Source organism: Miniopterus schreibersii (genome assembly GCF_964146895.1).
Source record: "Miniopterus schreibersii genome assembly, chromosome: 22".
In the NCBI taxonomy this organism is placed as follows: Eukaryota; Metazoa; Chordata; class Mammalia; order Chiroptera; family Miniopteridae; genus Miniopterus; species Miniopterus schreibersii.
The window spans coordinates 237,887-262,843 of NC_138124.1; the positions used below are offsets into that span (position 1 = coordinate 237,887).

The 24,957-nt window shown below is 55.6% G+C and overlaps 1 protein-coding gene across 4 annotated transcripts in view; it reads left to right on the top strand.

The window, feature by feature from the left end:
* Window positions 1-24,957, top strand: part of HERC2 (HECT and RLD domain containing E3 ubiquitin protein ligase 2) — a 140,625-nt gene that overhangs the window by 110,566 nt on the left and 5,102 nt on the right. For all 4 annotated transcript variants that reach the window (XM_081124748.1, XM_081124750.1, XM_081124749.1 and 1 more), the window contains exons 69-86: window positions 770-961; window positions 3,592-3,745; window positions 4,949-5,056; window positions 6,597-6,728; window positions 7,142-7,300; window positions 7,381-7,499; window positions 8,056-8,181; window positions 8,640-8,795; window positions 9,174-9,289; window positions 9,378-9,576; window positions 11,157-11,371; window positions 13,982-14,159; window positions 14,983-15,144; window positions 16,397-16,488; window positions 16,653-16,792; window positions 19,555-19,742; window positions 20,203-20,400; window positions 22,477-22,560. In XM_081124748.1, the coding sequence (XP_080980874.1) occupies window positions 770-961; window positions 3,592-3,745; window positions 4,949-5,056; window positions 6,597-6,728; window positions 7,142-7,300; window positions 7,381-7,499; window positions 8,056-8,181; window positions 8,640-8,795; window positions 9,174-9,289; window positions 9,378-9,576; window positions 11,157-11,371; window positions 13,982-14,159; window positions 14,983-15,144; window positions 16,397-16,488; window positions 16,653-16,792; window positions 19,555-19,742; window positions 20,203-20,400; window positions 22,477-22,560 (2,718 nt within the window). The remainder of the gene's footprint in view (window positions 1-769; window positions 962-3,591; window positions 3,746-4,948; window positions 5,057-6,596; window positions 6,729-7,141; window positions 7,301-7,380; window positions 7,500-8,055; window positions 8,182-8,639; window positions 8,796-9,173; window positions 9,290-9,377; window positions 9,577-11,156; window positions 11,372-13,981; window positions 14,160-14,982; window positions 15,145-16,396; window positions 16,489-16,652; window positions 16,793-19,554; window positions 19,743-20,202; window positions 20,401-22,476; window positions 22,561-24,957) is intronic.

Here is a 24,957-nt window from a genome sequence, read left to right on the forward strand (position 1 = left end):
CTTGGGAGGCTCCAACTGGAAGGGGCCGGGCTCGGCGTGTTGGTGGACACAGCGCCAGCAGCTCCTCTGTGCGGTGGGCTCAGTGGCAGGAGCACATTTGGGGGCTGGCAGCTAGTCTGGGCTTTTCCCTGAAATGCAGCATCTGCCGGCAGCGACTGCTGGACTCTGGTCGTGAGTGTGAGCGCAGTGGCCCCGAGGAGCCCTTCTTGGCAGATACATTCCTCCTCAAGACCACAGAGATGGATGAACTCTTACTTTATTTTTCCTTTTTTCAGAGGACCCAAGGAACAGGAGGTTATGGGAAAGGTGTTCGCGCCAGTGAGGCGCTTCACAAAGATTCTAGGAGTCAGGCAGAGGATCCAGACAGATGCAGGAGCAGAGGGCAGACTTAGGGGGCAGAGGGCGCCAGGCCTGTCCTATGAGAGGGGCAGACTCTGCACGTTGCGACTTCGTTCCTATCCTGCGCCTGCAGTGAATCTGCAAGACCAACATGGTCACAGTATAAATTGTCATTTATTAGTGGTTGGTCGAAGCATTCCTCTGACAGATGCTGTTATTAATTTGTAAAACATTCACTGGTTTTTAAAGCATAGAGCATGGTGGTGGGGATCTTAAGAGAACTGTCATTTCTTAACCCGGCATTTCCTGGTCTTAAAGGCCTCATATAAAGTCCCCTATTTGTCTCGGGTAGTCACATATCCTTTGAGTTCATGGGTCAGCTGGTGACTCTCCTAACACGTCATTCCTCCTTTTATGTTGGACTTTTTAGGATGCTGAAAGCCAAAGTAAAGCCTCAGGCCCAGAGCCTCAGGCCCTGGATGAGTTCACCAGCCTGCTGGTCTCAGACGACACCCGTGTCCTGGTCGACCTGCTCAAGTTGTCCGTGTGCAGCCGGGCGGGGGACAAGGGCAGGGAGGTGCTCTCGGCCGTGCTGTCTGGCATGGGCACTGCCTACCCACAGGTGAGCCGCGGGGGGCGGTGTGGCCCTTCTCTCCATAGGTGCTGTCGCCGCTATCATGACTTACTGGTGACTGATTTCATTCTAGTAGACAGCAGTTTAGAAGGGCTCCTTGTAAGCAGGGCCTTCCTCTATCAGATGTGCTACAGTTGTCCCCCCGTTTTCCCTGATGTCACCTTGAAGCTTTTAGCTGTTTAGAAATTTCTAATTTTTACGACATCAAGTCTGCCAGATTTTGTCTTATATGGCTTCTGGCTTTTGTATTATGCTGAAAATAAGCTTACTGACATGACATTGTTGCAAGAAACCCATTTGTCCTAATAATTTCTGTGATTTCATTTCTTACATTTGCCTTTTTGGGTCATCTGGGGTTTATCTTGATGTAGGGGTAAGTTGGGGTCCACTTCATTTTTTCCTAGGTGACAAACATGTTGCCTCAGTGTCACCTATTGAATAATTCATCTTTTCCAGTAACTTGGAAACTGCTTTTATCATATTCGTAACTCCTCTGTGTATTGGGTTCATTTACAGACACTTCTGTTCCATTAGTCTAACTCTTTTTGCTCTAATACCACACTGTTTAGACTGTCACAGCTTTAAAACAGGTTTTGGGATTTTGTGGCACTGGGCCCAGTAGGACTTTCTGCCGTGGAGACCTGTACCTGCGCCCTCCAGTGTGGTCGCCCCCAGCTCCACTGGCCATGGAGCACTTGAAATGTGGCGAATGCCCCGGGGAGCTGAAGTTTCATTTTCTTTCATTTAAAACCCACACATGGCTGTTCTATGGTACAAAGTCTGTATTGTGTGGGAGTCTCTTGTCTTGACGTCCCGGGCCTCCTCCAGCCTCGCTGATCAGTGAGTGCCCTTGCTCCGCCCGGTAGGTGCCTGACACTATGCTTCGTGTCCTCTGGGCCCCACGTCACCCCAAAACCATGAAGTACTTAGTGTGCTTGCGTGGTCGTGAGACTAGAGCGAACGGCTTGGGGGATAGTTTAGGGCTTGTTTCTTAGTCATCCTCAGGAAGATCTAGAAGTTACAGGTTCCCCGCTTTCTAGTTTTTCACGGCGAGTTACTTGGCGTAATTCTGAGAGATTCAATGACGGGGAATCGTCAGAAGCAGAATGTTAATTATTGTTAAATCCTCAGCTGAGGGTTTGTTTACTGATTAGAGAGAGAGGAGGGGAGCGAGAAATCTCAACGTGAGAGAAACATGGATCGACTGCTCCCATGTGCGCCCCGACCAGGGATTGAGTCCACGCCCTAGGAATGGACTGTGACGGAATCGCATCTGCAGCCATTTCTGGTGTTTGGGACAGCGCTCCACCCGGCCGGGGCCCAAGCAGAACATTAATTTTTCACAAGTTTATTGCGTTTACGAGAGGAAAGGCTGTGGACAAGAACATACCTTTAAGGCGGCGACACCCAGCCTTGTCGTGCACACACCTGCTGGGCCCATTCTCGGCACGTCTCTCAGAGCAGAGGCAGAGGTCCCCAGACATGGCTTCTAGAGGATACTCAGGTCGCGGGTGGGCGGGAGAAATGAGGCTGGGCCCTGAGCTCTGAGGGCCAAACTGTGTCTGTGACCCTCTGTACCCCTCTCCCGGGGATTTACGGGCTGTGCGGAGGAAGGTTTCGGAGCCCAGAGGACCCTGTGGGTTGTGCAGTTGGAGTTGGGTGACACCAGCATCTGCATCTCAGTGACACCCACCAGGTTCAGGGGAGACGGGAACAAGGGTGGGAGTGTCTTCAGACTGCCTGGGCCAGTGGCAGGAGGCTGTTCCTGGGTCCTACCTGCCCTAATATTGGGGACTCTGAAAAAGAGAGACATTTGAATTTATAATGACGATACCTGATGGCAATGATATTGGTCCATCTGCTGGGTACTAAGCTAATCTGTTTGTCAGCTAAATATGAGGGAAACCAGGGAAATGTAAGTATTTATTTTGGAAATGTATAGAACAGAGGATAGTTGTGTGTTTTTTTCTAAATTAAAAAATTTGTAGGTTAATGTGTTATTGCTGTAATGACGTGTTCTTGTTCGTTAAAGATAGCAAACGAGCTTGCGGTCACCAGGTTGACCACTTAAATGGTGTGAATCACTAAGATTTTAAGGTGAAAGAAAGACATTGTGGATTGTTGAGAAGGGAGGTAGGGGGGTCAAGAGCCCCACCTGTGCCTGGGTTTGCAGCCCGGGCGCTGTTTGTCTGGGTGGCTGGAAGGTTCCTCTCGACCCCTGCCCTCCAGCTTGATCCCCAGTGCCTTTAGGATCCTGGTCATTTGGTCACCTTTCTGCTCCTTCCCGGCTTCTTCTGTTCCCTGAATGCGACTCCTCACTAGGTAATTCTCTCCTCTTGAACAAAAACGGTTGGGATCACAGCCGTTTGGCTTTGTCGGCACATGTTGAGTGTTCCGTGTCCGACTCCTTGTATCTGGGCCACCTCTGAGCTTCACAGCCCCTCTGTGAGCCCTGTGCTATCTCGAATTTGTAGGCGAGGACAGAGAGCCCTGATTGGAACTAGATTTCTCTCCCAGGTCCACTCTGCTAGCCTGACCCTGCATGAGGGGCCTAGGGCAGGCGAGCAGCCCTGGCGTCCCAGCGACCGCGTGGTTTGTGTCCCCGCTTCCTCCCGCAGGTGGCAGACATGCTGCTGGAGCTCTGCGTCACCGAGTTGGAAGACGTGGCCACAGACTCGCAGAGTGGCCGTCTGTCCTCCCAGCCCGTGGTGGTGGAGAGTAGCCACCCCTACACGGACGACACCTCCTCCAGCGGCACCGTGAAGATCCCAGGTATTCGGGGCCGCGAGGGACGGGCCCGCTGGCTGTGTGTCTGTAATTACATCAGTGGGGGTGCGATCACAGTTTTACAGAACAGAATTTCTTTTTTTAATCCTCACTAAGGATTTTTTTTTTTTTTTTTTAAGAATAGCTTATTGATCAGAGAGAGGGAGAAACACTGATTTGAGAGCAAAACATCGATTGGCTGCCTCCTGCCGCCCCCTACAGGGGGTCAAGGCCTCAGCCTGGGCATGTGTCCTTACTGGAAATAAAACCAGCAGCTTTTCGATGCCCTGGACGGTGCCCAGCCCACTGAACCACACTGGCCAGGGCTCCCCTCCTTTTTTCTATTAACGTCATATATAGTGTATCTCTGTAGAGTACAAATCTATGCAACATATTTGTAACTATATTGCGTTATGCCAGGGACTGGCAGACTTCCATAGGTCATGGAGTATTTTCAAAACATACAATCCATTCTGTGCAAACCCAGAAAGTGGGACAGATCTGGCCGGTGGACTCTTGTTTCCCAAGGCCTGCTTTATACAATGTTTGTCCTTTAAAAATATTAAGACTAGGAAAGAAAAAAAATACCTATCCCTTAACCCGCGTAATTGCCATTTCCACATTTCCGCCCTGTGGATTCAAGATCCTATATGGTATCGCTTTAGGTCTGCTTGAAGCACTTGGATGGGTTTTCTGGAGCATGCCCCCTACCAGTGAATTCCCTCCGTGTGTGCGTGTTTGGGATTGTTTTTATTTTTGTCCTCAGTTTTGAAGGATACTTTGGTGGATATAAAATTCTCAGTTGATCGGACTTTTCTCCCTTTTATCACGTTAGATACGTCTCCCCACTGGTTTCTGGCTCTGTTGTTTCCTTGGGGAATCAGCCAGTAGTGCTCTGTGCCCGTGTTAGTTGCTGTGGCCTTTCCTCTCACTGCTTCCGTGATTTTCTCTTTGGTTTTCAACAGTTTCAGTATAATGTACCTGGCTGGGTATGGATCGCTTTATCCAGCTTGGGTTTATTAATTTTTGAAACTATAGATTAGTGTTTTTTGTCAAATTGGTGATTTTTGACTACACTGGTTCAAGTACTTTTTCTCTTTTTTTGGGGGGAAATTTCCATTATGCATATGCTTATAGGCTCGATGTTGTCTCCCAAGTGGTATGTGAGGTGGGAGTGGTCACTCTGCTCTGCGCTCACCTGTCCTCCAGGTGCAGAAGGACTCAGGGTGGAGTTTGACCGGCAGTGCTCCACGGAGAGGCGCCACGACCCGCTCACGGTCATGGACGGCGTCAACAGGATCGTCTCTGTGCGCTCAGGTGGGACGGGAGGTGGAGCCGGCACGTCTGCCACCTCCTGGAACAGCTGCAGCACCCCTGAACAGGAGTGCTGCTGCTTGGTTACGAGGCTTAGGAGGGACAGTGAGCTGTGTGGCTGCCAAGTCCAGTTGGTTTTGTCTGCCCAGTGCCTGCCCCTGCCTCTGGGCACGTCACTGCAGAGGCAGTGTGAGAGTGGTCACTGTCGGGCTGCAGGCTGCCTGGGAGGCCCAGCCTCACCCAGACAGTTGGAGACGGGGCTGTAGGACCTGTGGGAGGGCCAGGCTTGTACCAGGTGGAGGTTGATGTGCCACAGAGCAGGGCGCTGGAGTGGGGAGACCTTCCCGGGTCTGTCTGCTCTGCAGACGTGCCGTAGTCTGTCTGTGTAGGAGGTTTGTTAAAAGCTCTTTCACAGGGCTTTTTGTTTTTCATTTGTTTGTTTACTTATTTATTTGTATTTTTTGTTAACCCTCACCTGAGGGTATTTTTTCCATTGCTTTTCAGAGAGAGTGTGGGGGGGAAACATTGATGTGAGAGAGAGACATTGGTTGGTTGCTTCCCGCACGTGCCCTGACTGGGTGGGGAGCAGACTCGCAAGTAAGGTACATGCCCTTGAGCAGGAATTGAACCCTCGACCCTTCAGTGGGCAGGCTGATGCTCTCACCACTGGGCCACACCTGCCGGGGCTCACAGGGCTTCTGAGAGCCATCAGTGCAGGCACGTGCACATCTTTTCAGACTTTATCCTGCATCTTGAGCCGGGATCAGCAGCCTTCTCCCGATACAGCGTCTCCCCTCTGCCTTTCTAGTGAAAGCAGCCACACTCCAAATGTGTGGGCCAGCTGGCTGAGTCCCAGCAGAGCTTCCTTATAGGACGGTCCTTATTAAACCCTGCCCAAAGCTTTGGGTAAAGTGGTGTAGTCATGGATGAGCACGGAGTTTTTCTGGCAGCTTCTCAAATGCCAGTGCAGTTTTCAGCGGTGGCTGGTGGTGCCTGGTTTCTTTGCTTCAGGCAGGAGTCCTTCCAGGCCCCTCCCACAGTGCTGCAGAGCCCTGCCCAGCAGAACCCTGGCTGGTGCCACCCCGTGCCCCAGCCCCGGGCTCCAGCCAGGCAGCTCCACTCTCCCTCAAGGTGGCCTGTGTGCTCAGGCCTGTGCACACTTGCACCCTCTGTGGGGAGGTGGGGCTCTTCCTCCTGTTGCCTGGGTAACGGTTGTCCTATCACACCCTCCCCAGGAGGCCCCTATGGCCCCCGACCCAGTGTGGGCTCTGCAGGCCTCTCCCACCACGTGCCAGCTGTGGGGACGTTTCCATCAGGGCTGTGCCCACCTCAGTTTCCCCAGGACTTGGCACTGTGTGTTGAAGGACAGGATGTGGTAAAATGTGACTCACCTGGAGCAGTGTGAGCGCTAGTTTAGGAGAACTTGGGTTGGAGGTGCCAGCGTTCTCCGGGCACCGTGTGGATGGTTCCGCTTTATGCCTAAAGAGGTTTGTGGTGACGGGGATGGGGTGAGCCTAACCCCGGGTGTGTTCCCCTCCGCCAGGCCGGGAGTGGTCCGACTGGTCCAGCGAGCTGCGCATCCCTGGGGATGAGCTGAAGTGGAAGTTCATCAGTGACGGCTCCGTGAACGGGTGGGGCTGGCGCTTCACGGTCTACCCCATCATGCCGGCCGCAGGTGAGGGGCTACGGTGCTCAAGGCTGGATGCCTGGAGCGCTGAGGATGCTCCACGTTCATTCAGTGCTGGTGGTTTGCCTTCTCTGCCGCGTGGAGAGCAAGCTCTGCCCGGGCCCCACCTCGCTGAGGGTCAGACTGCAGCGGCCCTCCGCCTCCGCCGTCCAGGTGTGAGCGCTGCACCCTCTCCAGCGGGAAAGCGGCTGTCGCTGGTTGGGGTTCTTAAGTCACTTGGTTTTCAGATAAAATGTCAGAGTACAGATGTAGTTACGTGATGTGGGCAGTGACGGGTCCTTGGGCACCCTCTCCCTGTGGCCTCCACGTGGACGAGGCCCAGTTCTCATCAGTCAGATTGCGCGAGTCTCCCCGTGCCCTCGGCCTGTCCGGCACGGGACTTCATGGTGCTCGTTCCCCAGGTCCTAAAGACCTCCTTTCTGACCGCTGCGTCCTCTCCTGCCCGTCCATGGACTTGGTGACGTGCCTGCTGGACTTCCGGCTCAATCTGGCTTCCAACAGGAGCATCGTCCCGCGCCTGGCCGCGTCACTGGCGGCGTGCGCACAGCTCAGCGCCTTAGGTAGAAATGTCTTTACCGCCACGCCCGTCTCACTCGATGGGAAAGGCGGTCAAGCTCCTGATGTTCTGTCTTCTTTTCAGCTGCCAGTCACAGGATGTGGGCCCTTCAGAGACTGCGGAGGCTGCTGACGACGGAGTTTGGACAGTCCATCAACATCAGCCGGCTCCTGGGGGACAGCGATGGGGAGGCGAGAGCCTTGGTAGGGAGCAGATGGCCCAGCTTCTAGACCCTCGGCCCTGGGGAGTGATGTCGGGTTAATCATTTAAGTTCCCGACTTGGGGAAGAGCTGGGAAATCCAGCGTGAGAATGGGGCAGCCTTGTCACGGGCAGGCTCCCCTTAGGTAGCGGCCTGTACTGAGTGCGCTGGCCTTTGATCTAACCCAGCGGCGTCCCGATGGCTGTGACCGTGGGGTTGTGTTTGTGGGATGTGACAATGAGCCTTTGTTTTGCTGGGGGAGGCGGTTACTGTTTAAAGGACATTCGATCCTAACCACACTCGGGGCGGGTTTGTGGGCCGGAAGGGATGGCTCATGGGGGTTGCTTTACTGAAATCAGATGTCCCAAGGTGAACTTCCAACTCCCCTCTTACTGTTTGTCCTGTCCTTTTAGGTTTATTTTTCCTATTTGAAAATACCAATACTCATTTTTTAGGGGGGATGGTACCAATATAATAAACATTTGACTCATAGGAACAAAACACTCAGCGTCCCTGCATTGTGGCCTCGGGTGAGACTGTAATTTGGTTGTTTCCTTAGAGTTTTTCAGGCAGCGCTCTGGCCGCTCTAGTGAAGGGCCTTCCGGAAGCTCTGGAGCGGCAGTTTGAGTATGAGGACCCTGTCGTGCGGGGCGGCAAGCAGCTGCTGCACAGCCCCTTCTTCAAGGTAACCTGGGCTTGGCGGGAGCGGTGGGAGAGCTGGAGACTGTCCTGCAGGTATCACCTGTCAGGCCTCCGCAGATGGGTTGGCCTTGCTGAGGTTGAATGTGAACATTTCCCAGAAATGACTGTGACCTAAGCCCTCTCACTTGACATGCTAGCTGCTCGGCTTTGCTGACTCAGGAGGAGTGTTATGGTAGCTGTCAGATCCTAGGTCCTGTGTGTCAGGTGCATTGCTGGGAGCTGGGTAGGAATGGCCCACGTAACGGGTGGTAAAACACTGGCCGGGCATGTAGCAGTGGGCCTGGGATCAGGAGTTCCTGAATGACGGGCTGTCCGTGGCACCGTGACGGTGGCTGGCTGTGGCATCCCATGACAGGTTGTCTATGGCAGTCACTGTCGGCAAGGGGGAGCATTAGCTGCGTTCCTGAGTGCCCCTGTGTTGTCGATTTTCGCTGTCTGCAGGTACTGGTGGCTCTCGCCTGTGACTTGGAACTAGACACCCTCCCCTGCTGTGCTGAGACACACAAGTGGGCGTGGTTCCGGAGGTACTGCATGGCCTCCCGTGTGGCGGTGGCCCTGGACAAGCGGACGCCATTGCCCCGGCTGTTTCTCGATGAGGTACAACGCGGGATTTTGGAATCACGTCTAGAATGCAGAAACATTTCCCTTGCTGCCCTAGTGTGTGAAACAGCGCAGCATATAAGACAGCAGCATTTCTCGTGCCAGGGTTTGCCGTAAGGACAGCACACAGGTGGAAGTGTGAATTCCAGTCAGAGTTTTAGTAAACTAAAGATGTAACGACACTCCCTGAACATTTTTAATATCTCAGACTAGATATGATTGTTGGTGTTGCATATTGACCGTGAAACCAGTGTCGATGTTGGCATTCCCGGGTGTTCTTACAAGGGAGTTCTCCCGTCCCCTCGCCTCAGTATTGCTTTTGCTGTTCTTGAGAGATGAGTGTTTGGTTTATAATCTCGCAACAATGCCGTCTAGGTGGCTAAGAAGATCCGTGAGCTAATGGCAGACAGCGAAAGCATGGACGTTCTCCACGAGAGCCACGATGTTTTCAGACGGGAGCAGGACGCACAGCTCGTACAGTGGATGAACAGGTCGTTAACCCAGACCACAGACTTGTGTGTGAGACTGCGTTTCCCACGTGGGTCCCCGTGCCAACTGTCCGCTTCCTGTTGGCTCTAGGAGACCCGACGACTGGACGCTGTCGGCTGGCGGCAGTGGCACGATTTACGGGTGGGGACACAATCACAGGGGCCAGCTCGGGGGCATCGAAGGGGCAAAGGTTAAAGTGCCCACTCCGTGTGAAGCCCTGGCAACCCTCAGACCTGTGCAGCTGATCGGTGGAGAGCAGACTCTGTTCGCGGTCACAGCTGATGGGAAGGTGAGGGAGCATGGTTCGTGGACTGGGCGGGATTCCTCCTGAAACCTCATCCCCGGTTAACGGCCTTGGAGTGCCGGAAGCAGCCGTCCCACCAGATTCCCGGGTGGCCTTGCCTGAGTTCTGAACGGGAGTCTTACCTTGAAACAGAGTCCGTACCAGGGAGTTACAGCTGCTCCGTGTCAGTGATTCCTTAGGTGTTCTCCTCTCTGTTTGCTGCTGTTATGCTGTTTTGAAAGGTTGCTGCTGGTGTGTGGAGATAGTTGAGGTTTATATGTTGCCTTTGGTTATTTTATTCTGCTCTTTCTTGTACGTTTCAAGGTTTTCTGTGTCTTCTTTAGAGGGGCCTAGTCTGTGAGTGAGTCCTGTTCCTTCCTCCCAGCTCCCGTGTCTCGGGGGAAGGGCCCATTGTGCTGGGTGGGCTGCAGGGTAGTGTGAAGGGGCCTGTCGTGGACTCTCCTGGTCTGGGTCCAGGCTGCACAGGAAGCAGCGACGGAACATCCCACGCGCTCACTGGTGGTGTGCGCAGGTGGCCTTCCTCACATTAAGGAAGTTCCTTCTGTTTCTGCTCATGAATGGATATTGGCTTTTGTCAGACACACTTTCTGCATTAAAAATATTCTCAGGGATGGTTTCTCCTTTGGTGATTAATACGGTGAGTTGGGTAATCACCTAGTAGTTTCCCCAGGTCAGGACTCTAGAGGTGGCCGAGCCCAGTCCTCCAGCCCAGAGCTGCCTCGAGGCTGTACTGAGCAGGGTTGAGTTCCTCGCGAGCTGTCCTTGCCATCTCGCAGCGTGGCAGCTGGCTTCGCCAGGGAGCAAGGGCGGCGGGGCGAGAGTGTGATGGCAGGACGGCAGTACAGCCCCGTGACCTCGTCCAAAAGTGACATTTGTTCCTTTTGCCATGTTGGCCTGGGTGCTGAGCCTCACACCTGCCTCCCCGGGGAGCTGGCCTGGCTCACTCCACCTGTGCTCTTGGTTTCGCTTGTTGTTTTATCCTTGAGGTCTCCTTTTTATGCAGCAGTACATTTGAAACAATATGAAACAGTACTGAATTTTTATACTAATGAGATGTTTGACATGCATTTGGAAATGGCAATCTGATTTTTAAAAAATTAATGATAAAGATGTTTTTGTGTTCCAAAACAGTAACCACTTAGAGTGAAAGGAAAGTAGTGTATTCTGTTGTGTGGCTGACATGCTGCCTTGCTGAAATGTTACTTATAACTTTTCTGTGAGTGCCTTTATCAGGGGTTTGCATATGGTAGGTAATTAAGTCTTTCTTGTTTCCTTAGTATTAATCATAGTTGGCATTCTAGACAAAACAGAAGTGCTTCTAGGAAAATGACCTTACTTTCAAAATACACTTTGTAAGTTCAGTATTTTTAATAGTGATAACTTTTTCTTTCGTTGTTAGAGCTCTGATAAAGCACAAATAGAGTCTTAACTATCTGTCCCTGTGATTTTTAACTTTAAGTTTTATTTCTCTGAGGTAGAAGTGTCCAGAGCATTGATTGGGTTTCAGTGACTAAAACATAGGGTGTTTTGGATAAAATCAACATCTCTGCTCTCTCTTGCCGTAGCTCTACGCCACTGGGTATGGCGCCGGCGGCCGGCTGGGCGTTGGTGGAACGGAGTCGGTGTCTACCCCGACACTGCTCGAGTCCATCCAGCATGTGCTCATCAGAAAAGTAGCTGTGAACTCAGGGGGAAAGCACTGCCTGGCCCTCTCCTCAGAAGGGGAGGTCTACTCCTGGGGCGAGGCAGAAGACGGGAAGCTCGGGCACGGCAGCCGGAGGTATTCCTGGAAACACACCTTTAGTGTTGTTTTCCTTCTTGGTTTGTTTGTTTTAATGCATGTATAGTATACTGGCACTTCGCTTTTCAGACAACGTCTATAGTATCTACTCAATGGTGATGACTCTTGGGCAGAAGTAAGTTCAGATGCCAACATGTGTGGTCTTGCCTGCTTGACGCCTCGAGTCGGGGGTCAGGTCTGAGTTTCTGATTTCTAGGTACTAAGTAAGGTGAGCTTCTTTTTGTCCTTCCCCAAGTCACCATCCCCTGGCCCCAAGTCACCCACTGCACGTACTGGAGCTGTGAATGCAGAGGAAGTAGCGAGGGTAAAGAGACATACAAGTGACTGTTGTTTTGTTTTGAAAAACAACAAAGCCACCAAACTCATTTGTTTTTAAAAGTTAATGGGAACTACTTGACAAGTCACAGCAACAGGGACCTTTGTATCTAAAATAACTAAAGCAGCAGCCAACATAATATGATACAGGGGCTCTGGGACATTGAGTAACAGGCCATAAGTGCATCCACTGATCTGCAGAGGGGATACTGACAGGTGTGGGGAGCTCCTGAGGCCAAGGAGCAGGCCTCCGGAAGGATCAGAAGCAGCAGGCCTGAGCTCAGAGCACAGCCTGCTTCCCAGGCTCCTCACTCACGGGTGCTTGTTGGGCTCAGAACACGTGCAGAGGAGAGAAGTGAACCGTAGGCTGACTCTGAACCACCAACACAGCTTAAACTTTAAGCAAGACCTGATCCTCCACAGTGCTCGTAGCCAGGCCTTGCAGCCAGTAGACCTGGGGGTAAGTCCCTCCCATTGACGTGCCAACAGCAATCAAGGCTCAACTATAACAGGAGGGTGCACACAGCCAAAATGTGGGGGCACTTGGAGTGCCCAGCGTGGGTGATGGGGGAGGCTGAGCCACTGGGTCTTATAGGACACCTACTACATAAGGCCACCCTACCAAGACCAGGAGATGTAGCAGCTCTACCTAATACATAGAAATAAACACAGGGAGGCTGCCAAAATGAGGAGGCAAAGAAACGTCCTAAATGAAAGAACAGAACAAAATTCCAGAAAAGGTACTAAAGAAAACGGAGACAAGCCATCTACTAGATGCAGAGTTCAAAACACTGGTTATAAGGACTCTCGATGAACTTAGGGGAAGAGTAGAGGAACTCGGTGAGAACTTCAACAAAGGGACAGGAAATGTAACGGAACTAGAATACATTAAAACCAGTCACAAATGAAGAGTACATTACAGAATCAACAGTGGAGTCGACACAGAAGATCAAATCAGAGATTTGGAAGATAAGGAAGCAGAAAACACCCAATCAGAACAGCAAAAAGAAAATCGAAAAAAATGAGGATAGTGTAAAGATTCTCTGGGACAAGTTCAAGCATAACAACATTCACATCGTCAGGGTGCTGGGAGGAAAAGAAGGGAGTGAGAAATTGAAAACCTCTGTGGAAAAATGATGACAGAAAACTTCCCTTACCTGGTAAAGGAAATGGACACACATGTCCAGGAAGCACAGAGGGTCCCAAACAAGAGGAGCCCAAAAGGTTAAAGACAGAGAATCCTAAAAGCAGCAAGAGAAAAGCAGTTAGTTACCTACAAGAGAGCTCCCATAAGACTGTCAGATGATTTCTCAACAGAAACCTTGCAGGCCAGAAGGGAGTGGCAAGAAACATTCAAAGTGATGAAAAACATGGAACTGCAACCAAGATGACTCTACCCAGCAAAGCTATCATTTAGAACTGAAGGTCAGATACAGAGCTTCTCAGACAAGGAAAAGCTAAAGGAGTTCATCACCACCAGACCAGTGTCACATGAAATGTTGAAGGGTCTTCTTTAAGAAGAAGATAAAAAATATGAACAATTGCCCTGGCCAGTTTGGCTCAGTGGTTAGAGTGTTGGCCTGCGGACTGAAGGGTCCCGCGTTTGATTCTGGCCAAGGGACACGCACTTCAGTTGCAGGCTTGATCCCCAGCCCCGGTCAAGGCGTGTGGGGGAGGCAGCCAGTCGGTGTGTCTCTTCCCCCCCCCCCCCCTTCCACTTTCTGAAAAGCAGTGGAGAGAATATCCTTGGGGGAGGATTAAAAATTGTAAACAATAAAATGGCAATAAACAGATCTGTCAACAATTGAATCTAAAAAACAAAAGTGAACAAGCAGAACAGAAACAGACGCACAGATACAGAGAACATTTGATGGTTGCCAGACGGGAGGGTGAAAATGGTGACGCAATTAAGAAGCACAGACCGGTAGTTACATCCTGGTCGTGGGGATGTGAGTGCAGCACAGGGAATGTCGGGAATATTGTGATAATGTTGTAATAACGGTGGTGTCAGACGGGCACTGGGTGTATTGGGATGGTCACTTAGGAAGTGATACAGTGTCTAATCACTGGGGTGTAAACCTGAAACACGATATTGTATGTCAACTGTCATTGAAAAATAAAAGTATAAAAAAGTAAAAGGGCAAAAAAATGGACTTGAAGGTTGTAGACTGAGAAGTCTGCCCTGAATCAGTGAGCAGCAAACCAGAAGCCTGACGTTTAAAATGTGTAAGAATTGACCTGTGTTTCAGTCGTCCTTGATGACCTGTTTTGCAGTCCCTGTGACCGCCCTCGTGTCATTGAGTCTCTGAGAGGCATCGAGGTGGTGGACATTGCTGCTGGCGGAGCCCACAGCGCCTGCGTCACCTCAGCTGGCGACCTCTACACATGGGGCAAAGGCCGGTATGGCCGCCTGGGGCACAGCGACAGTGAGGACCAGTTAAAGCCCAAGCTGGTGAGAGGCCTGCATCTGGAGGGAGGCTGACGTCTGTGTTACAGTTGGTCATAGTCGATGGTCAGGGCTTCGGTATCTACAAATGGGCTTTATTTTTGGTGGAAATAAAAGCCATCTTGGTGTGTATTCCATGGGTCATTTAAACAGGGTGGTACTTGAGGCACCTTTTTACTTTCACTAGTTAACAGTGCTCGGCATCCGGTGAGGTGCTTGGTCCTCTAGCAGCCCGTGCAGTAGACGGGACAGTGGATGGCAGCCCCGCTGTGTGGGACATGGGGATGCCAGCACTGCCTCCTGCAGTGGATGGCAGCCCCGCTGTGCGGGACTGGCCCCCTGGGGACATTGGCGTCTGCCTCCTGCAGTGGATGGCGGCCCTCCTGTGCGGGACTGGCTCCCTGGGGACATTGGCGTCTGCCTCCTGCAGTGGATGGCAGCCCCGCTGTGCGGGACTGGCCCCCTGGGGACATTGGCGTCTGCCTCCTGCAGTGGATGGCGGCCCTCCTGTGCGGGACTGGCTCCCTGGGGACATTGGCGTCTGCCTCCTGCAGTGGATGGCAGCCCCGCTGTGCGGGACTGGCCCCCTGGGGACATTGGCATCTGCCTCCTGCAGTGGATGGCAGCCCTGCTGTGCGGGACTGGCCCCCTGGGGACATTGACACCTGCCTCCTGCAGCTGAGATGCTCTAGTGCAGCTAGATGAAGGGGCTTTCTGGTTGGTCTTACAGGATCGTTAAAATCGCCTGTTCTTTGTAAAGACACAGCCTCCCCTTGGTGGACTTCTGTGCCATTGCGGTCACTAACCTTGATGTCCCTTTTCTTGGAAGGTGGAGGCCCTTCAAGGCCACCGTGTGGTCGATGTCGCCTGTGGCAGTGGAGATGCCCAGACCCTGTGCCTCACAGATGACGACACCGTGTGGTCCTGGGGTGATGGGGACTATGGCAAGCTCGGCCGGGGAGGCAGCGATGGCTGTAAAGTGCCCATGAAGGTATCTCTGTCCCTGGTGCCCCGGGTCCCATAGTGGTGAGGTCACCATGCAGCTCAGGCCCTGGGCCTGCCCCTTCCACTCCGTGTGCCTCTAAGGAGCAGTCCAGCCTCAGCTCTGCCTTCCTTGTAGCCTATTGGGTATTTCAGTAAAGAGTGAGTGAGAGGCCTAGAGGTGCTGAAGAGTTTTAAATGCTCTTTTGCTCTTGCGGAAGTTCCTGTCATCTCACGGGTGCCCCAGTGCCTGTGGTCTCATGTCAATGTACCCCTTGGAGGGGAAGGATGTTCACACTGTGACTTCTGAGGTGTGTGCCATGGACAGCATGGTGCTGGGGCACTTGCATCTGGCTCAGCTGGAGGCTGTGAGACCAATATCCCATGGAAGCCACAGGAGAGGTCCATAGGCCTGGGTGAGGGTGGGATGGCTCTGCCCCACTGAAGTGGGTGACCAGGTGGCGTCTAACCTGCGAGACTGTCCAGCCTTGTGATTGGGTTGTCAGCAGAGGTGGAGTTCACTGGTCTGTTCAGGTTACATGCTGACTGCTGCGTGGCCCAAGGTGGATGAATGTGTGTGGGCTGTTGAGGTGACGTGGTTTGCTGTGGATTTGGGAGTATTGGCTCTGCACGGGAACAAGAAGTCGTCTCTATGGCATCCTCTCTCCCTGGGCTCTGGGATGGCGAGTGTGGAACAGACACCCATATCCTGCCATCAGAGCCCCTCAGACCCACAGGTGCCTGGCCCGGAGCTGTGTGGCTTTTCTTCCTGGAGCCGTGCTGCCCAGTGCAGTGGCTGCCGGCCACACGTGGCCACTTAAGTTTAAATTTACATCAGTTAAGAGTAAAACAAAAATGCACTCCCTCACTGACACTGGCCACATTTCATGGATGCAGGAGCTGCTGGTGGCTGGCAACTTGGTATGGGGTGTGGACACAGCCTCACACACGGGGAGGGGCTTCGGCAGGTACTGCTCACAGCCAAAGCCTGTGGGGAGGCGCCTGCAGCTCCTGCATCCCTGCAATGTGACCAGCGTCAGTGAGGGAGTGCACTTTTGTTTTACTCTTAACTGATTTAAATTTAAGTGGCCACGTGCGGCTGGCAGCCTCTGCACTGGGCAGCACAGCAGTGTTGACAGCCTCGCCCGTGGTCAGTATTTATTATACTTGACAAAGTACAGTTCTCAGGATTGATTTCCGTCTCTGGGGTGGCTGTCAGCAGAGCCTTGCTGGAGCCTGTCTAATGAAGCCTTTCCTTCTAGATCGATTCTCTCACGGGCCTCGGCGTGGTGAAAGTAGAGTGTGGGTCCCAGTTTTCTGTTGCCCTGACCAAGTCCGGCGCTGTCTACACTTGGTATGTGAGACTGTAACCCCAGGACCGGGTGTGAACTCGCGGTCGTGTCCACGGCTCTGCGCTTGGTCTGTCACCTCCACGTGGGCCGTGCTCTGTGTCCTGAAGCTCGGTGCTGGCCCCGGGGTGGCCTCACACACTGAGCTCCGCGTGTTTCCTGTGCGCAGGGGCAAAGGTGATTACCACAGGCTGGGCCATGGATCCGACGACCACGTGAGGAGACCACGGCAGGTGCAGGGGCTGCAGGGTAAGAAGGTCGTCGCTGTCGCCACCGGCTCCCTGCACTGCGTGTGCTGCACAGAGGACGGTAGGTGGGAGGCTTCGAATCCATGAGTCTGCTCCGGGTCACACAGCTGTGGAGGGGTGGGGGTGGCTGTCTGTGTCCTGAGAGTGTGTCTTCACCCCTGATGTCCACCCCTGTGACTGTGTTATGTTTCATGGCTGCGCAGAAAGGAGCTCAGAGAACAGGCGGGACTGCCAGCCTCAGAGTCCCGCGTGCAGAGTGGGCCCCCAGCTGGCCTCTGGGAACCTGGATCATGGGAGGCCCCCCACTCCCTGACTGAGGCCTCGCTGTGCTAAACTCTGCACAGACAGTGTGGTCTCTGCCAGACCTGCTTCCTCCTGGGTCTGGAACTTGGGTGCGTCCAGGCAGAGGTGCCCGCGAGACCAGCCCCGTGGGGACCCTGGGCGCCAGGTCTCTGATGAGCTTCCCAGAGGGACAGCAGTTCCTGTGTTGTCACAGTGCGTGTCCTGTGGGCTCCACTGGGACAGGACCTGTGTCTGGTTCTCCCAGACCTCGCCCAGGCACCTTTTCCCTTTGCTGAGCTGCTCGGTGTCCTCACTGAGATAAGTCTTGGTTCTGAGTGTGCCTCTGCCTCTTGTCCTGTGAGGCCTCCTGGTGCGTCACAGCCTGAGGGTGGCCTTGGGGACCTGACACAGTGGCAGAGGGACTTGGAGGTGGAGTGAAGATCACTCATCAGCTGCCCTTAGGGAGGAGAGCTCTTTTGGGTTGTGGGGTGAGCCCAGTGTAATCACAGAGGCCCTTCCGAGCAGAGGAGGCGGCAGAAGACCAGGGACAGAAGTGACGGGAGACGAGGCGGGAGGTTCGCGCAGCTTGAGGGCCCTGACCTGCCGCTGCGGATAGAGCCGGCAGGGACGGGGCCTCTGCCTCGCTCCCCCAAACAGCTGAATCCTGCCAGCGGCCTAATGAGCAAGGACACGGCTCTACCCGCAGCCTCCGCCAGGCAGCCCGTCCCCCGATGTGGGCTCAGGGGACCCCTGGTGGGCTCTGACCGTGAACTGAGAGGTCCCGAGTGTGCACGTCGGCCGGAGAGGCCGCGGTGCTGGGTCAGGGCAGCAGGAGAGCGCTCACCACAGCCCCCCGAGCTTCTCTCTCTCGTCACCTCTGGTGAGTTGGGTGGACGCGTCCGTTATTCCACTGACGGGGAGTTCCATGCGAATCAGCAGTTTTCATGGCCTGCGATGGGACCGACACCAGCTCTGGATCAGGAACTCGCACACTTTTTATTTCACTCTTTTGCTTTCAAAACAGCACCTTCGTAGGCCAGCTGGGTGTGTGGGTCGCACGGGTGTTTGATCCCTGGGAGGGTAGGTGCTGCCCTGAGCCCATCACGCTGAGCACTGGAGTGTGTCCTGATGGCAGACACGGCTCCACGGCCGGCTGGGTGTCCAGCAGGAGGGCCACACTGTCACTGCCCCACCTGGCTCACCCTTTCACGTCACAACACGGTGCACTTGGCTGTCGGGTCCTGTCTCCTCTGCTCCGAGACTCCTCGCTGCCCCTGGGCGTTGTGCTTGGTGCTCTGATCTTCCCCGGGGCAGTCCCTGGCCACGCACTTCCTTGCTCGAGGGCACAATGCGCCGGCTCGTCCTCCTCCGACTCTCCAGGCCCCGCGAGTAGGCTCGGCTGCCTCCCCAGGAGCCTGGTGTCTGCAGGGAGTGGTGCACAGGGGACGAGGTCTGGGGGTGCGCTCTGTGCTGTGGGGGTGTCACTGCTCCTGGGCCTTCCCAGTGGGCAGAGCGGGGAGCATGTACGTGGAGTGATTCGGTCACTGTTCTGTGTGTGACCAGTGTCCCCCACTGCCTTTGCTCTCTGCCCGCATGGATCCTTACCCAGCTGGGCATGTGTTTGTGCCTGTGCATGTGGAACACCGCCCACCCCCACCCGCACCCCAGGCGCCAGCCCTGTACCTCGGGGTCCATACCTGGAACGCCTTTCTCTTCTGGGGACAAACCTGGGCCCTGTTACCCCCAGTGGAGTGATTCGGTCACTGTCCTGTGTGTGACCAGTGTCCCCCACTGCCTTTGCTCTCTGCCCGCATGGATCCTTACCCACCCCCACCCTCTGGTGGCACTGCCCACAGTGGCCACCCGGCGTGGAAGCCCTTGTCACGCATGGACTCTGACTCCTGCCCCAGCTACACCTCTGCAGAGGGGCCTCCCGTCCTTGTTGTGCTCCCAGTGCTGCCCCAAGGTATCAGACTGGACTTGGGAGAGCAGGAGGGCAGGGTGCGGGCTCCGCCCTTGACCTCGCAGGCGCTGCCTCGGGGGCGCGAGGCTGCAGGGCGCAGGATCCTGGGCTGTGTAGTGATGTCCCTAGGGCACTGACCCCACCCTCAGAGCGGCTGTGGCGGCTCCTGCTGGCCCCAGCACAGCACGCAGGGGAGCAGTGTCACCACCGACGAGGCTCCTGCTGGGGTGTGCGTAACCACGGGGAGAACTGCATGTCCTTTAAAGGCGCCGCTTTGTTTAGTGAAAAGCCGACTTTCCCCTCCGGTCAGCATACAGTCTGGTTGCTCAGGGTGTTACCGTCTACCTTAATGTTCTGGGTAAGGTAGCTGCCCGTGTGCTGTCCTGTGAACAGACACCGCTGGCTGTCTAAGGCCGGAGGCGTGCGGCCAGCAGGGCTGTGTGGGGCCCAGGGGCGTGTGCGCCTGGTGCTGGGATCAGACCTGGGTCTCCCTGAGGCCCCTGCTCCCGTGGGAGCGAGCGCCGGTGCTGTGCTGGAAGACAGGGCTGCACAGTTCCTCCTCTCGATTGCTTTTGCAGGCGAGGTTTACACGTGGGGCGACAACGACGAGGGACAGCTGGGGGACGGAACAACAAACGCCATCCAGAGGCCCCGGCTGGTGGCTGCCCTGCAGGGGAAGAAGGTGAACCGCGTGGCCTGCGGCTCGGCCCACACCCTGGCCTGGTCGACCAGCAAGCCTGCCAGCGCGGGGACGCTGCCTGCCCAGGTCAGTGCTGCGGGCCCGGGGGCGTGAAGCGCAGTGTGACAGCTGCTGTCCGCGTACTGACCCGTGTGCCTCCCGGTGCTCCGCTGAAAGTAGCGCAGGCTTGGGATGTTGGTGACAGTGCTTCCAAGAACCCTAATGTTCACGCCAGCCAGCAGCCTGTGTGTCAGTGAAAGGCGTCGCCTTCGTTCCAATCGTGTAAGCTACGTAAACCCGTTTGACAGCACTGGCCGCCCACGTCCTTGGTAAACACGTCTCGGTAGACTGAGTATCGTAGCTGCCTCTTGGTTTACGTTACGTGGCGGAGGCACAGTGGCCAGAATGTTATTACAAGATTTTTCAAACCAAACTCAGATGTCAGATTGCCTCCCTGTGTTTGAAACGGTATTTCCAGACTCCGCCTGCAGAGCCCTGTGGTCCGTGGGTTTGCCGCCAGGTGATGCGCATGGTCTCGCTGTTGCAGGTGCCCATGGAGTACAACCATCTGCAGGAAATCCCCATCATCGCTCTGCGGAACCGGCTGCTGCTGCTGCACCACCTGTCCGAGCTCTTCTGCCCCTGCATCCCCATGTTTGACCTGGAGGGCGCCCTCGACGAGACCGGCCTCGGGCCTGCCGTGGGCTTTGACACCCTGCGGGGCATCCTCATATCCCAGGGAAAGGTACGCTGGTAGCCGCCCGCAGGCAAAACTTATCTGCAGTAAGTTTTAATCCAACGGAAACGGCGAAGCTGGGGTGTGCAGGGTCCAGCTCATTCAGCAGTCGTTCACTAGGCCCCTGCTTGTGCAGGCTCTGCTTCGGGCAGGTAGAGCCCGTTGTGGAAACGGGCAAGACCTTCTGTTTGCACTGTGTGTTTGGTGCTGCACTTGCCCCTTGTCGTCTCTGCCTCTCACTTCCCCACGCGTGCAGTGGGGGTTCGAGAGCTGAGCCTCCATCCTTGCAGGGCTCGCTGCTTGGCTGGCCTGAGGCTTCAGGGGACACTTATTCCCAGGGACGGCCAGGGCAGTTCTGTGCTGGGGTGTGTGGGCTCCTGGCCTGAGGCCGATTTAACAGGCTGAGAGCAGAATCGTGAATGAGGCCTCTGAGAGTCGTGAGACACGATCTGGCCCATCAGTGTTTGCAGTAACCTGAGCTTTCCAGAAGTGGGGTGCCTGACGCAGGCGTTGGGGTTCCCATTGTTGGAAGTGTCAAGTTTCTGGGGCCCCCTTGGCGGGATGTCGGGCAGAGACCCTGTCATTGTGTGGTGGGGAAACGGTGGTCAGGGTGAAGAGCACCGTCCCGTGAGCCTGTGGGTCTGTGACGTGTCCTTCACGGTTACGGCCTCTCCTCATTGTAGTAGAACTGAGGGGTTTTGGGTCCTGTCCACTCAGGTTCTGTTTGGGACTGGCTTTGTCCCCACCTAGCTGGGGGACAGCACCCACTTATCTTCATTTGTGACTTGGAGCCGCGTGGGCCGTGGCAGGGATGTGTTTACAGTTGGCAGGAGTTTCCTTTAGTGATTATAACTGTGCTACAGCCGAGACCTCGCTGCGATGGGACGCAGGGGACTCTGACAGGAAACTGCACTTCCACTGTTTTTTCCCTCCACGTGGAGGGGATCGTGGGCAGTGAGGGGGAGCCTTTCCTTGTCAGGAGGAACAGCGAGAGGCAGGGTGTGTCCCCCACAGGGGCTGTGCGCCCTGGGGTGGCGGCGCAGAGGGTCTCAGTGGTGCCAGCAGCTCCGGGCCCCTGGGTTTGGGCCCTGTCTGGTCCTGTGTGCACAGCTGCTTCTGTTGGGAGGTGACTGGAGCATTGTGACCAGGGTGTCCTCAGACCTCAGGAGAAGGGGCCCCCTGGCTGTGGGCCAGAGTGGGAAGCAGAGGTCAGGCGGGGGAGGGCCGAGCAAGTGGTGGCTGGTGGACAGGGGTGCGTGGCGAGGGGTGGGCCTCTGCCGGCCGGTCCAGCCATGACACTCTTGGTCTTTCCACTCTGGCTCGTGTCCTCGGCTGCCTGGGGCCCAGCTCTCCCTGCCTTCAGGGTTGGAGCGCGGGTCCCTTGTGTCCCTCTTGCTTCATCTCCAGAAGTCACCACCCACTTGGCAGAGACCTGGGGCTCCCTCTGCTGCTACCTCCTCTGGGGGTCCCTCAGGTCTCCTCTCCTCCTCCGGCCCTCACGTGTGCAGTGCCTGTCCCTGCACCGGGTCCACACCCGCACAGCGGCCTGCCTGCCCGTCCCCGGACGCTGTGCCCTTCTCCCTCCTCACCGTCCTAGCCCTGGTCACCCCTGGTCACCCCAGGTTTCTCTCCGTGCATGGTGCCTGCCTGTTCCTCCCTCACTCCCGAGCCTGGGCCTCTCCAGGCTCCCTGACCCTGTGGCTGCTCCGTGGCTCGTCCCTCGCCCGTCAGCACAGGGACACTGAGGTATGGTTTGTGGTTAGTGTCAGCCTAGAGGACCGTGGGTTTGGCTGGAAGGGTTTTCTAGCCCTTCCTCAGAGCCTCTGGCCGAGACCCAAATCGGAGCTGGCACTCAGCACCTCTGCCCTCCATGCCGTCCTCTGCTATGACCTGAGCCCCCTGCGTGGACGTTTGCATTGAGGCCACCGGCTCCCCGAGTCGTCTCACAGCTTGGAAAGGAGCGTTCCCAGTTAACTCTTCTTGAGAAAACGAGACTTTGGGGAATAGATGATTTTAAAGCTGTCTTGATTTATCTGTGGTAACACTTCTGGTATCGGATTCTAAACTTTGTCCTGCTTTACTCAGGAGGTGGCGTTCCGGAAAGTGGTACAAGCAACCATGGTGCGAGACCGCCAGCACGGCCCCGTGGTGGAGCTGAACCGCATCCAGGTGACGGAGGGGCCTGCGCTCGGGGGAGGTGTCGTGGCTGCGAGCCCTGTCCCTGCGGTGGGGGTGGGCACACCTTGGCCGAGCCTTGCTCTAGAGAGCAGGTGTCGCCCGCCTGCGAGGGCGTCTGTGTGCCGAGGCTGCTGAGTGGGGATGGAAATGGTTTTCTTGTAACGGAAGTTAGGAAGCCTGAACCCAGAAGCACAAATCCAGACTAGCAGGAAAGGGACAGTACAAGTGCCACGTCTCTCTGCGACGTGGTGGAAGCGCCTGCTGGCACGCAGGGACGTGTGTGCTTCTGGTAACCGCTCAGGGCGGCCACGCTGCACCTCGCCATTCCCCTGGGCCGGGCAGTGGGGCTGGGCATCGTCTGTGCCACCAGCTGCCCGTGTGCTCCAGGTCTTCTTGGCCCGTGTCTTCAGGGCTGGAAGGTGCGTTCCTTTTCCGGCACACAGCAGTGCCGCGTGGCTGCCCTACCAGGTGTGTCTTCACTCACCCCCTTGGGTTAGGTGCTGAGAAGCAGGGCTGGTCAGGGGCATCCATCCCGTCCCCCCAGCCTCGCGCTCCCGGCCCTCGAGGCTCATGCTGCCAGTTCATGAGCCGAGTCACTGCTGCGTCTCTTCTGTGAGCAGAGAACTGGAGGGGACACCGTCTGGATCCCGCTGCCGCCACTGTGGCTGCCACCTGTCAGTCACTGATCAGACCCTGGTGGTGATGTGCGGGCCTGACGTTCCCGTGCACGTGGCCGGGCCTGCCTCCGGGATGGAGCAGCACCTCAGAGACAGTGTTTGTTCCTTGCTCTGTGCTGACACATGATGCCACCCTGTGCTGGGCCCTGACTGGAAGCTTTCCCAGGCCTGCCCTCGGGGGCATCTTGGGTTAAGTGTATACTTTGTGGTTTGCCGGAGACCACGTGTGAGCACGCTGGTGGAAGTGGTCCTTCCGCGGACGTCAGCGGGTTTGTACTGTGCTGGGGGCCAGGCGGCCGGCTGCACACACAGACGGGCTATTGAGTGGGGCTCGTGAAGAGGCTTTTATGTCCACACCTCAGGGTAGAAGGCTACTTCACTCCTCTGCACCGTTAGGCCTTAGATACTGGAGTTTGTGAGCCGGTGGGTGAGATCAGGGTGTCCTGGTTCCTGGGCCACGTGCCGCCTCACCATGCATGCCCCTGCGTGGGCCGGAGTCAGTGCGCCGCAGTGGCCTGCAGCCAGGCCAGGCGCTGTGCTCTCCTGTCCCAGGCGTCTCAGTTGCCAGGGGCTCTTTCCTCCTTGCCCTGCGTGCCAGTATGCTGCCTGGCTGGAGCACACTCAGTGCGTGTTTGCAAGAGCGGGCAGGTAGAGATTTGTACCAGGCGTTTTCCGAGGCTGATAACCTTCAGCACCGAGTGCCATGCGTGTGGACATCGGGAGGGCTGCTCGGATTTACCCTGGAGCTGGGGAGTCCTCCATAGGTAGAACCAGAATTGTTTTTCTGACCAGAAATAGAACACAGGCAGGGGTGGGGGGATCCAAGCTGAGTGATCCAGGAAGGCAGGTTGGCCTCCTCCCCCTGGGGACCTGGGGAGATGCTCTCCTGTCTGTGGAAAGTGTCCTAGAGACATACCCAGGTGTGTTCCTGAGGGATTTCTGTCTGAGTTTGGTTCAGCTTGGGAGCAGCACCTGCACCCAGTGCACGTAAATAGGTTCTGGGTTTAAACTTGTCGCAGAGTGCGCCTGCGCTCATTCTGGAGGTTCAGGAGGTTCGGGTTAGACAGTGAAACCCTGTGTGAGGCCCCGTCAGGTCGAGGCCTGTCCTGTCCTGTCTCCGCTGTGGCCAGAGCCGTGCTCCTTACAGTAGCTGAGCTCCGTCTCTGCTACCTGGCGTGGCACACGTGGCCACGTGGCGTTCAGAGCGGAGCAGGCCCGTCTCGGACCTCAGTGCCGACGCCTCTCCTTCCTGAGCTCAGCCACCGCGGTCTGGAAGTCTCGTGAACTAGCATTTGTAATGCGCAGCGCCGCGTCTGGCATGGGGAAAAACTCACTCCGTGGGCCGCTGTTTTACGGTCATCGGTATGTCTGTGGCCTTGAGTGTGGGAGTTCGTGCACCGAGTAGGATTCTGTTTCACACTCGACCTAGAAATCGCTGAGGAGTGGGGGTGGTGAGCGTGCAGCAGAGGAGGCAACTTAAAAGCACGTTCTCGTGATCGTTTGCCGTAATGCGTCATTTGCCCTCATTTCACAATGAGCCTCCGGGGGCCGGAGCACAGGGGCAGCCGTGATTGCGGGGTCACTGTCCACACCCCGTGAGGGCCCCTGTCGGGTCTGGTGGGGATCTTCAATGAGGACGAGTTCTGGTGGGAAGAGGGATCATACTGGAGACAAGGGATCCGAGGCTGAGGGGACCCGCACAGGAAGGAGA